We start from the raw sequence: 11,089 nt of genomic DNA on the forward strand, positions 1-11,089 counted from the left end.
TATAGAGGTGAATATCAGAAAAAAATAAAACAGCTGGAAGAATTTTTATTGAGTTTACATTCAGTCCTCCAGTGAGTGATTACTTTTCAAAGCATAGAAGACTCTTGGCTTGCACATACTTGCTATTTCAGCACTGACTGTTCATGCGTCACTTCAAAGGTCATTCCCGAGGAGTGAGCGTCTGCATTGTGTAAGGCTAACGTGAGGCTGAGTGTCTCTAGCCTTGCTGCAGCCTCAAACCTACCAGATTATCTCTGCCTACTACTGGGGGCATTACCACTGCTGTCGAGGGGTCAAAATTGTTTCCTCCTAAAAACAAATAGTCGCCCCAAGGAAAGCCAGCTGCTAGTGCTGCTCCTGCTAAGTTGCTTCAGTCGTGTCCAACTCTGTGCGACCTCGTAGATGACAGCCCACCAGGCTCCGCCGTCCCTGGGATTCTCCAGGCAAGAACACTGGAGTGGGTTAGTGCTGATGATAAAAGGAAAAAGAAGGGATCCAAGAAAGTACTAGTTCTCACCCAGTGTGATGAGCAACCTCTAAAATGAATATTCTCCCAATGATCCTGCCTTCTGTTTTTTTGTTTTTGTTTTATATTTTTGGCTGCAGTGGGTCTTTGTTGCTGCGCGCTGACTTTCTCTAGTTCTGGCAAATGGGGGCTCCTCTTCACTGAAGTGCACAGAATTCTCATTGCAGTGACTTCTCTTGTAGAGCGCAGGCTCTAGAGCACAGGCTCAGTGGTTGTGGCACACGGGCTTAGCTGCTCCATAGCATGTGGAATCTTCCTGGACCAGGGATCGAACCCGTGTCCCCTGCACTGGCAGGCAGATTCTCATCCACTGAATCCCAAGGAAGGCCCCACCTTCTGGCTTTTATGCCTTTGTGACATCCTCTTCTCTTGAGTGTGGGCTGGATCTAGTAACTTGCCTCTACTCAACAGAATATAGTAAAACTGATGGGATGTCATTTCTGAAATTAAGTTACAAAAAGACTGTGGCTTCTGATCGCTCACCTTTTTCACTTTCGGGCTTGCTTTTTCTGAGCAAAGCCAGCTGCCATGTCAAACAGCCCTATGGAGAGGCCCACATGGCAAGGAGATAATACCTGCACCCAACAGCCTGTAAGAACCTGAGGTCCTCAGTCCAGCAGCCCTCCAGGAACTCAGTTCTGCCAATGACCTGGTGAATAAGCTTGGGAGTGGACCTTCTGAGGCCCACAGGGAGCCATACATGTGAGCCTGGGAGCAGATCCCCCAGTTGAGCCTTAGGATGATTGCAGCTCCGGCCAACACTTTGCGGTTTGGGGGCTGTTTTTTTTTGTTTGTTTGTTTTTTATTTGCTCGGGTTGTTGTTGTTGTTTGTGTGGACCATTTTTAAAGACTTTATTGAATTTGTTACAATATTGCTTCTGTTTCATGTTTGTTTGGTTGTTTTCTTTTTGCCCCCAAGGCATGCAGGATCTTAGGTCCCTGAACAGGGTTGGAACTCGACCCTCCTGCATTGGGAGGTGAAGTCTTAACCGCTGGGCCACTGGAGAAGTCCTTGGTAACACTTTGATTGGAGCCTGTGAGAAACCCTGAGCCGCTAAGCTGTGCCCAGATTCCCACTCTACGGGAATTTTAAGATGATAAATGTTTGTTGATTAAACCACTGTGTTTTGGAATAATTTGTTATGCAGCAATAGACACACCCAGATATAGATTTCTAGGATATATTCAACCATGTGGAAGGCTTCTGCTACAGTGGTGACTGATTGCAATTTGGGGATTCACAGATATTAGCTCATATGCCTCAAGAATCTACAGCACCTCCTCCCACTCCTTTGATTCTGTTTATATTTTTAAACAAACACAACCCTATAGTCACAGTTGCCCATTCCGTTTTTTCTGCTTGATATGTTGTGAGCATTTTCTCACCTCGTTAACTATTCTTCAAAGCTTTCTTTGTTCTTACCATCTCTTCTGGGGTATGAGTGTACCAACATTAATTAAGTCACTCCCCTCTCTTATTTTGAGCTTAAGGTAGGGTTTTACCTTCTTGGGTCATGTCTATGGGCATGTTTCAGCCCCTCCATTCAGGGCCTACAGGGAAAGTTCCAGGAAGGTAGAAGGCAGAATCACCTGTAGTTAAGTGCTCCTGAGTTACATCAAGCCTATACCATTTCCTAGCCATGTGACCTTTACACCCGTGGGCCTTGGTTTCCCCTTCCAAACAATGGGGTAATAATTATATCTACTTTCCAGAGTTACTAGAAGCATCAGTGAGTTAACCCAAGTTACACAGAGAGTGCCTGACAAATTTTAGGTTATACAGACGCAAGCCAGGCCACAGTGTCCTCGTCACCCCATGAGTCCTGGAGCACCATACGTCATATCGACTCTTGTCCCAGACTCAAGCCAGCCTCCAACCAACAATGTCTTGGCTTCCCTCCCACCAGTCTGTTCTCCCTGAACCTGCTGGTGACTCCTGCTCTGTAGCCATCCACAGTCCTGTGGCCATGACACCTCCTCTTCCTGCATGACTCTGAGCAAGTCCATCCCATTTTAAGGCCTCAGTCTCCTCATCTGCAAAATGGGAAGGGAGGTTGGATTAAGAGGTCCATGAGGGATTGCCCACCTAAGATTCTAGACCATGCGCTTTCCTTTCAAAGGTCTTTTGGTTCAATAGTACAAAGTACAGTCAGAATTTTAAACAACTAACCAAAGCAAAAAGAATTGGAAAACACTTTATTTGCCATGACATAGGTACCAAGTGCTCAGCATTTCCTGGAGTGTGTCAAACACTAGCCTAGTGTCTGCTTACATGTGTAAATCTGGGTGAAGAGCTGGAGTTTCTCATCTCTGTCCCCTCACAGTGTTCGTCTTGAGTCTGAATGAGAACCGTCCCCCACTTCCACCCCCATCCCCAAGCAGGCGCTGCAACTGCGCTCCTATCTGGTCCCAGGCCCCTGCTCCATCAGGCCAAAGAGCAACAGGGGCATTGCTCAGAGGGGCTGGAGGGTAATGGGGGCCTGTGGGCTGCACAGGGATGAGGACAGCACTGAAGAAGACACAGGTCTACTGCTTGCTAAGTGCTAGTCGCTCAGTCATGTCCAACTCTTTGCGCCTCCACGGACTGTAGCCCGCCAGGCTCCTCTGTCCATGGGGATTCTCCAGGCAAGAATACTGGAGTGGGTTGCCACGCCCTCCTCCAGGGGATCTTCCCAACCTAGGGATGGAACCTGCGTCTCTTATGTCTCCTGCATTGGCAGGCAAGTTCTTTACCACTATCACCACCTGGGAAACAGGGAATCACAAAGCAAAAGGTTCAAGTCCACCACTTGCTCAAACCTAAGTTTGCACCTGGTCCTTCCCTCATTCTTTCCACCTGCCTTTTGTGCAGGACATGAATGCTCTCAGAAGTCCACTCACCATGGCTCTGGGAGGAAGGGAGAGGTAGGGAGTTTTCGGGAATAGCTTGGTGAGCCGACCCTTCAGAATCCAAGGTCACCATGTGGCTATGGACCTTCAGTGGGTAGAAATCCCAGAGGGGACTGCTCCAGGTTTGTCCACAACTCCAACCCACAGGTTAAGCTCTTTGGCATTGAAAAAACTACTAGGAGCAGAAAGGATTCTCTTCTGGGCTCCTGCTTGGCCCTTCCCCACCTGGGTTTGGGCTCTGGACCAGCCCCAGTAAAGGCAAACTTTCAGAAATTACAGGGCTTTGTGGCCCTGGGAATTACAGAGCAAAAGGGAGAGTCCCTCCCCACTCCCAGCACTTAAACCTCTCATGCCGGCTCTAGGTTTCCAGGACCCCAGCCCCTAGGGTGCCTGGGCCAGGATCCCACCAGGAGAAGGAGGAGCAGATTGTGATGTTTTGGGTCCCAAGAAAGGCTGTGTGATCTTGGACAAGTCACTTGGCTTCTCTGAGCCTCTATGTCCTTTCCACTCCTAGTTAGCTGGTCAGCCAAGAAAGGCAGCCCCCAGCAGCAACAGAGGAGATGCCTGTGTGCTGAGGCTGCTTCCTGGGTCCAAGGAAGGGGCTAACCCAGTTCGGGGGGCCAGGTTAGAAGTGGACTTGAGCAGAAGAGAGCAGAGGGAAGTCCAGGAGGGGGTGGGGGCTGGGATCCATGCCCAGCCCTTGCCAATCTGCTGCTGAGGAAGCTGGCTTATGCTCCCTGCCCTGCAGAGACCCCAGCCCTGTAGCAGCTGAGGGGCTGTGGGGTGTGGACCCTGGCTTCCCCCCGTTGGGGTGCTCCAGCCTGAGGAACTCTAGAGGGGCAGGTTGGGCTGTGGGGCTGGGCAGGAAGGTGTTGAGCTTAGAGGAAGGTCTCAGCAGGCCAGAGCCAGCAGGGGAGGCGGACTGGGCAGGGCTGGGTGACAGCTGAGCAGGAGATGCAGTGACTGCAGCGGGACCGAGGGACAGTGAGGGCAGAGGGGACAGGAGGCGGCCGAGGAAACCATGAGGCTGTGGGTCTGGAGAGGGTTGCGGAGCTGAGGGAGAAGAGACTGGGGTCCGGAACAGGCCCAGCTGCTCCTGGCAGCCATGCTGTCCATGGGGCACGGAGCCTGGGGGCTGCTCGGCCTGGTCCCAGCAGCCAGCGGCCCCCGGAGCCAAGCAGGAGGCACAGTCCAGCAGGCACAGGCGCTCATGCACGTGCAGGGCCTGAGTCCAGCAGGCCAGCTCGGCCTGAAGGGCCTGGATCTCCTTCCGCAGGGCGTGGTTCTGCTTCTCCAGTGACTCATGCTGCTGGGGGGAGAAGCAGATATAGGTGGGGAGGGTTATGTCAGCCAGAATCAGAGGCCCAGCTTGAGCCCTATTTCCCAATGCCCCAGGGTCCTCAATTCAGGAGGAAAGATACTCCTGCCACCTCAATGCCCTTTGGCTGCTCTCTGGCCAGACATTCATGACCACCAGCTCAGACCTGTCTGCTCTCTCTCCCCAGTGCCAGGTCCCTGAGCCAGCCAGCCTGGGATCTCCGCTCACCCGGGAGCTCTACCAGCCTCCTAACTGGTGCGCCTCTCAAACTACCTGATCTCTTGGCCCAGAGGAGACATTCGACGGCTGCAGTGCTAATGGAACATTAAAGCCCTTTAAAGTCTCCCGTGACTCCCCATGTGTGGGGGCCCCAGCTCACACTTCCAGTTTTATCTCTCCAACTGCTCCTGATGCCTCCACTTCCTGTTCCTCAAATGGACTCTGCTTCCTCGTCACACTTGCAGTCTCCTCTGCCTGGACAATTCCAGCACCGCTTCCCCGGTCTAATCCTGACATGGCCTTCTTGTGACAACTTCGATGTCCTCTGTCCTGGACACTTCTAGGCTGCTCAGTGCCACTCCCAGACCGCCTCGACATCCAGCACTTGCCCACCGAGGCACTGTGGGCGGAGTCCAGGGTCACGCTTTACAGGTTGGCAGCACAGGTGTGCTCTTTTCGGCATTTAGGTTCTGTTCTGCTGAGTGATGGGTGGGAACTCGGTGGGACAGTAATCAATGTGAAGTTCTAAACAATCATTTATTAGTATGATGGCAACAGTGGTGGAAAATGCAGAAGAAACTTTATTTCCACAGCTCATCAGACTCGGAGAAGGCAATGGCACCCCACTCCAGTGCTCTTGCCTGGAAAATCCCATGGACGGAGGAGCCTGGTAGGCTGCAGTCCATGGGGTCGCTAGGAGTCAGACACGACTGAGCAACTTCACTTTCACTTTTCACTTTCATGCATTGGAGAAGGAAATGGCAACTCACTCCAGTGTTCTTGCCTGGAGAATCCCAGGGATGGGGGAGCCTTGTGGATTGCCATCTATGGGGTCACACAGAGTCAGACACGACTGAAGCGACTTAGCAGCAGCAGCAGCAGCTGGCTCAGTGACTTCCTTTGCGCCCCTTGCCCTGCCTCTTATGGACACTTTCTAAAAGAAGAAGCTGCAAGGGTGTTTTATATTAAAATGTTGCTTAAGCCATGGACTCAAAGTTCTAACAGGCCTCAAAGCCACCCACAGCACCACTCCCAAGCTGGTTTCTGCTGTGGAAGGTGGAAAGACATTTTAAAAACATGTCATTAGGTCACTCTTTACCTAAATTCTCCAAAGGCATCAATTCACCTCCAGAAACTGGGTCACTTATTCGTTCATTTACCACCCTCAGGTTGCTCAACTGTCACCTCCTCCGGGAGGGCTTCCCTAGGTAGGTTTCCATCACCCCACATATCTCACTCCCTTCCCTCTTCCCTGCTTTAATCCTTCCTAGAGCACTTATCACTATCTGATATCCCAAATACCTCATGGGTCATTTATTTGTCTATCCAGCTCCCCCATGAAAATACGAGCCCTGAGGAGGGTGAACTGGACTTTTGTCTGCTGTCTTCACAGCTGTATCTCCAGTGCTTAGAACTGTGCTTGCCGCACGAGAGATACTCAGTAGGCATTTCTGGAAGGAAGGAATAAATGAGCTCATGAAGTCTCAGCTGCTTCCAGGCATGCCATCCTGGGTATCAGCCCTCATTCTCATGCATTGTACAGGGTGCTACTCTCTTATGCTCATGCCAGCCCTATTTCATTTGCCTGCAATGCTTTTTCTTACCTTCATCCATTTGGAAAACTCCTATTCATCCCTCAAAACCAGCTCAGACTTCATCTCTGTATCACCTTAACCCAACTACCTGTGTGTTGTTCCTATGAGTTCCCACTTTATTTTGACTCTATTATTCACTCCACGGAGAAATACTGAGTTCCTTCTATCTGCCAGGCACTGGTCCAGGTGATGGGGAGACAGTAGGCAGCAGAAGAGCTCCCTGCCTTCAGGGTGCTTACAGTCTGGGGATGAGGACAAGCAATGGTCAACATCTAAACTTGTGATGCAAGGTCAGTGCTAACCAGAAAAATAAAGCAGAGTAATAGGTGAGGTCTCTTTAGCTCAGACGTTTAGAAAGACCTCCTCCTTTTGAGGCGGTGACATTTGAGCCAAACACCCAGCAAGGAGTGAAGATCTAGCTGGGCTGCTGTCTGAAGACAGAGGGAGCAGCCGGGGGAGCCCCTGAGGCTGGACATGCTCCACCAAGGAAGGAACAGAGAGAACGAGGTGCAGGATGTTAGGAGAGGAAGGTGGACAGTGCGGGTGGGGTCGCAGAGAGCGTAGGACCTTTGGGTGTGGAGGGATCCGAAGTTTACTCATTGCAGTAAGGACTATCGTGTATGCAGCCCAACCAAAGGCCAGGTCCTGAACCCAGCTCTTAACGGGCCCCCCGAGGTGTGTCCTTTCTGCACAGAGGAAGAAGGTCAGGTTACCATCTAAGGTCAGGTTGCCATCAAGTGTGAGTGGAGCCCCCCACCCTCCACCCCACCAGGCTCCTTGGCCTCCTTTAGTCTTCACAAGGGTCCTGCCAGGGGGCAGGGATTTTCGGATGAGGACAGTGAAGCTCAGTGAAGGAAATGACCTGCAGCTACGGAATGCAGCAGCTGGGACTCTAAAGCCAGCCTGTCTTAACCCTGAACCAGTTTCTCATGGACGGTCTTGGCCACTTGCATCAGAACCCAGACAGGCAGGGTGATCACCGCAGTGCAGCACCTCTGAGCTAGGTTCTGGATGGGCAAGGCTCAGGGACCTACCTTTGAATGAAGGCCTCACCTGGTCACTGGGCCAGGTTCTCCCTGTTTCCCTCCACTTCTTGTCTCCTCCCTCTAGACTGGGGGTGCCTTGAGGGCAGGCCTGGGCTGAGGATGCACTGTCATGCCCCTGGAGCCCAGCATGTATCTGGCACACAATTTCCGCTCAACACTCAGGAATTTTTGAATCTCAGCAGGAGAGCCCTTCTCTCTCCCCAAGTTCAGGGCCCCTGGCACCTACAGCAGTGCAGGGGAACTGCTGATTAGTGGGACGCAGAAGAGGTGGCCGGGCCAGGTGAGTGACGTCGGGGAAAGGAAGGGAGGCACCCCCACCTGGTGCAGGGCATCCGCTTTGTTCGTGTGCTTCTGCCGGCTTCTCTGGGCAGCCGCCCGGTTCTTCTGTTTCTTCCTCAGCTGCCTCTGATGCTCCTCAGCGTCCTGTAGGGGGAGAGACTAGGGCTCAGGGGGCCCGACAGGGGTGGGCTAGCTGTAAAGCCATTCCCTTCTCTTTTGGGGAGGGGCAGTGCTGTGCAGCCTGTGGGATCTTAGTTTAGCTCAGGTGTTTAGAAAGACCTTCTCCTTCTGAGGCGGTGACAATTGAGCCAAACAGCCAGCAAGGAGTGAGGGTCTAGCTGGGCTGCTGTCTAAAGGTAGAGGGAGCAGCCAGGGGGAGCCACCAGGGTTCAAACCCATGACCCCTAAATTGGAAGCCTGGAGACTTAACCACTGAACCACCAGGGAAGTCTCAGCCATATCCTTCTTGAATCAAGTCCCCGAGGGTCCCCTTTCCCCCAGAAGCCCTCTCTGGCTCCGTCGGTGTCCACACACCCCATCACAGACACAGCACCGCCCAGTGGAATGCCAGCCTCACACACGTACCACTCACAGCTCATGACGGGGCAGCACACGCCCCAGACAACCCGCTTCACACCTACAGCCTCGTTATGCACCATGTTGCTCTGGGTAGATCACTCACTTCCCTGAGCCTCATTGCCTGATCTGCCCCAAATGGAGGCACAGGTGCCTTCCTCACCGGCTGGAAAGCTGGCAGGGGTTAATAAAAGTCGCTGTTGTTCTAATCACTACTGTTTCCACCGTTAAGGTGTTGATTTCTGTAGCCCTGAGCTCTTTCTGTGAGGACGAGACGGGGCGTGATTCTGATTCTACTCTGTGTTCCCTTGCCCAGCTCAGGCCCAAAGCTGATATTCATTAACCCCACAAACATTTGTGCACCTACTATGTGCCACACACTGAGCTGAGGGGACACGGCGGCAAACGTAAGAGGCAGTACTCTCTGCCCTCAAGCTACTTGCATTCTAGTGGGCCAGCAGCCTAGGACGAGAGAATGAGTCCCCTGTGACAGAAGAGCGGACGCAGAGGGTGACAGCGGTGACCGTCTCCCTACACTGGGTCCATGAGCTTAGATGAAATAGTTAACCCAGATGCCCAGGGCTCCGGAAAATCAGACAAGAGGGAACACCGGAGACCCCACAACCGCCTCCCTCAGGTCACTCTGGGAGGCGTGTTCTGAGTGTGGGGACCTCAGGCAAGACCCTGCCGCCCTGGCTGAGGACTCTGCAACTCCTAGGTTCATGGCCACAGCAGGCCCCTTGCAGGTGCTGGGGCCTGAGAGACTGGAGTCTGGAGGGGAAAGAGCCGCCATAAGAGAAGGCCTTGGGCCTCTGGTACTTAGGTTCTGGACTAGAGGCAAGGCCTCCAGGGGAAGCGTGGCCAGAGAGCTCGGGGAGGAAAGAGGAGGCTCCTGTAATGGCAGCGTAGGACAGGTAGGTGAGGAGAGAGCTGTAATCAGAGGCCAAGTTCTAAACTAAAGCCAGGATCTGCAATGTGAAAGCAGGAAAGCCCTCAAGCCAAACCCCTAAGGAGACTGAGGCCCAGAGATGGGGTGTGTGAGACCTCCGCCCCCAAGCCCATGCGAACAGAGCCGGCCCCCGGCACCCTGAGGCATGTTCCCCTTCTTAGCCCCCGAACCTGCTCCCCTGCACTCACCGTCCTGGTCAGAGGCCCATCGCCCCCGCAGAGGTGCATGGTGGGGAGGAGAACCCGGCTCACACTGGTCGGGGCGTCCCTCAGCTGCTGTGACCTCCCAGTGCCCTCTTGGGGCCCAAGGAAGTGGCAGCTCTTTAAATCCCCGGTGACCACTCCGCCCCCAACAAGCCAAGTTTCAGTTTCTCCTAAAGCCACCGGCTGCTCAGAATCCCAGGCTCGGCTTGGCTCACGTGGCTGGAATTTCCTCACACGAACGGGCCTTCCGGTTGGGCCCCTTCTCTGGGATGAGGACGGTGGAGGGTGGCCAGAGGAGGGGGGCTGAAGGCCAGGTGTGGGGAGGCTGTTGTAGGAGAGGGCAGGCAGGCTGCCAACGACAGAGCCAAGAGAAGAAGCCAGTGGGCCACCGAGGGCTCACCAGGGATGTGGGGGGACCCCTGGGCTCCACAATTGCAGGAGCCAGGTTCACAGCTCACTTTTGGCTCGTTGGAGCTGTGCAGCTTTCAGAAGGTGATTTACCCTCTCTGAGCCTTAGTTTCCTCGTCTGAAAAGGGAGATAATACAGATATCCACTCACAGGCTTGATGTAGGAACTAAGCAAGATAATATAACCACCTCCCCCAACCCTGTGAGACTAATAATGTTGAGACAAGTCTGCAAAAATAAGCAACGGCCCTTAAATAGACGAACAGATGGCTAATGGCTGTGTTTTCATACAACAGACCACGCAGCAGTAGAGAGAGAGACGTCTAGCAGTTAAGAGCACAGCTCCCAAGCTACGTGACTCAGGTTCGTCATTTCACCTTTCTGTGCCTCTGTTTCCAAATCTGTGAAGTGGGGATAAAGATAATTTTGTTGCGAAGGTTACGTACATGAAGGCAGGTGAGGCACCTGAAAACATGGCTGGTGCAGAACGAGGGCCCAACAAATACAATTGTGATGTGGCGAAGAGTCAAAGCTGCGTGTATCATCATGTCTAAAAGTTCATTCCACCCACTTGGATGAAAATGACAAGTGGCAACAAGATCTGAATAACACCATTTCTGTAATGGTGAATAATACGGATATGTGATTATGTAGGAAAAGCATAAAAATATGCATGAGAATCAGAAACACAAAATTCAGAGAGTGGTGGCTTGGTGGGGGTGGAGGTGGAGAGGGACTAAAGGGGACCCACAGAGACTTCAGTGTGTCTGGGACATATCAGTGCTTCAACTGTAGGAACACAGTTGTCTTGTGATAGTATCATTAGCTACACTCTGGGGTCCTGGAGAGGGAAACCCATGGACAGAGGAGCCAGGTGGGCTACAGTCTGTGGGGTCACAAAGAGTCGGATACGACTTAGTGAGTAGACCACCACCACCACACTTTGGGGTAGTCCTGAAATGTTTCATAATAAAAATTTTTGTTAAAGACCTAAAAAAACCTGAAGCCCCAGGCAAATCTGTATGGTTGCTGTATCTCTAAAACAGACCATGCTTGGGAGTGACAGAAGTTCAGGGGATGG

The 11,089-nt window shown here is 52.5% G+C and overlaps 1 protein-coding gene across 2 annotated transcripts; it reads right to left on the reverse strand.

The window, feature by feature from the left end:
* Positions 1-2,705: 2,705 nt before the first annotated feature.
* Positions 2,706-9,817, reverse strand: BATF2 (basic leucine zipper ATF-like transcription factor 2). 2 transcript variants are annotated; one of them, XM_006056512.4, is made up of 3 exons: positions 9,586-9,817; positions 7,912-8,016; positions 2,706-4,721 (listed from the first exon to the last, which is right to left on the reverse strand). In XM_006056512.4, the coding sequence occupies exons 1-3, from the start codon at positions 9,622-9,624 to the stop codon at positions 4,041-4,043; spliced, it is 825 nt and encodes a 274-aa protein (XP_006056574.1). In that variant the 5' UTR covers positions 9,625-9,817; the 3' UTR covers positions 2,706-4,040. The 2 variants fall into 2 exon arrangements, with proteins under 2 accessions (XP_006056574.1, XP_006056573.1); XM_006056511.4 differs by having other exon boundaries at positions 2,706-4,724; positions 9,586-9,816.
* Positions 9,818-11,089: the final 1,272 nt, after the last annotated feature.

Source organism: Bubalus bubalis, chromosome 5, assembly GCF_019923935.1.
Source record: "Bubalus bubalis isolate 160015118507 breed Murrah chromosome 5, NDDB_SH_1, whole genome shotgun sequence".
Lineage (NCBI taxonomy): Eukaryota > Metazoa > Chordata > Mammalia > Artiodactyla > Bovidae > Bubalus > Bubalus bubalis.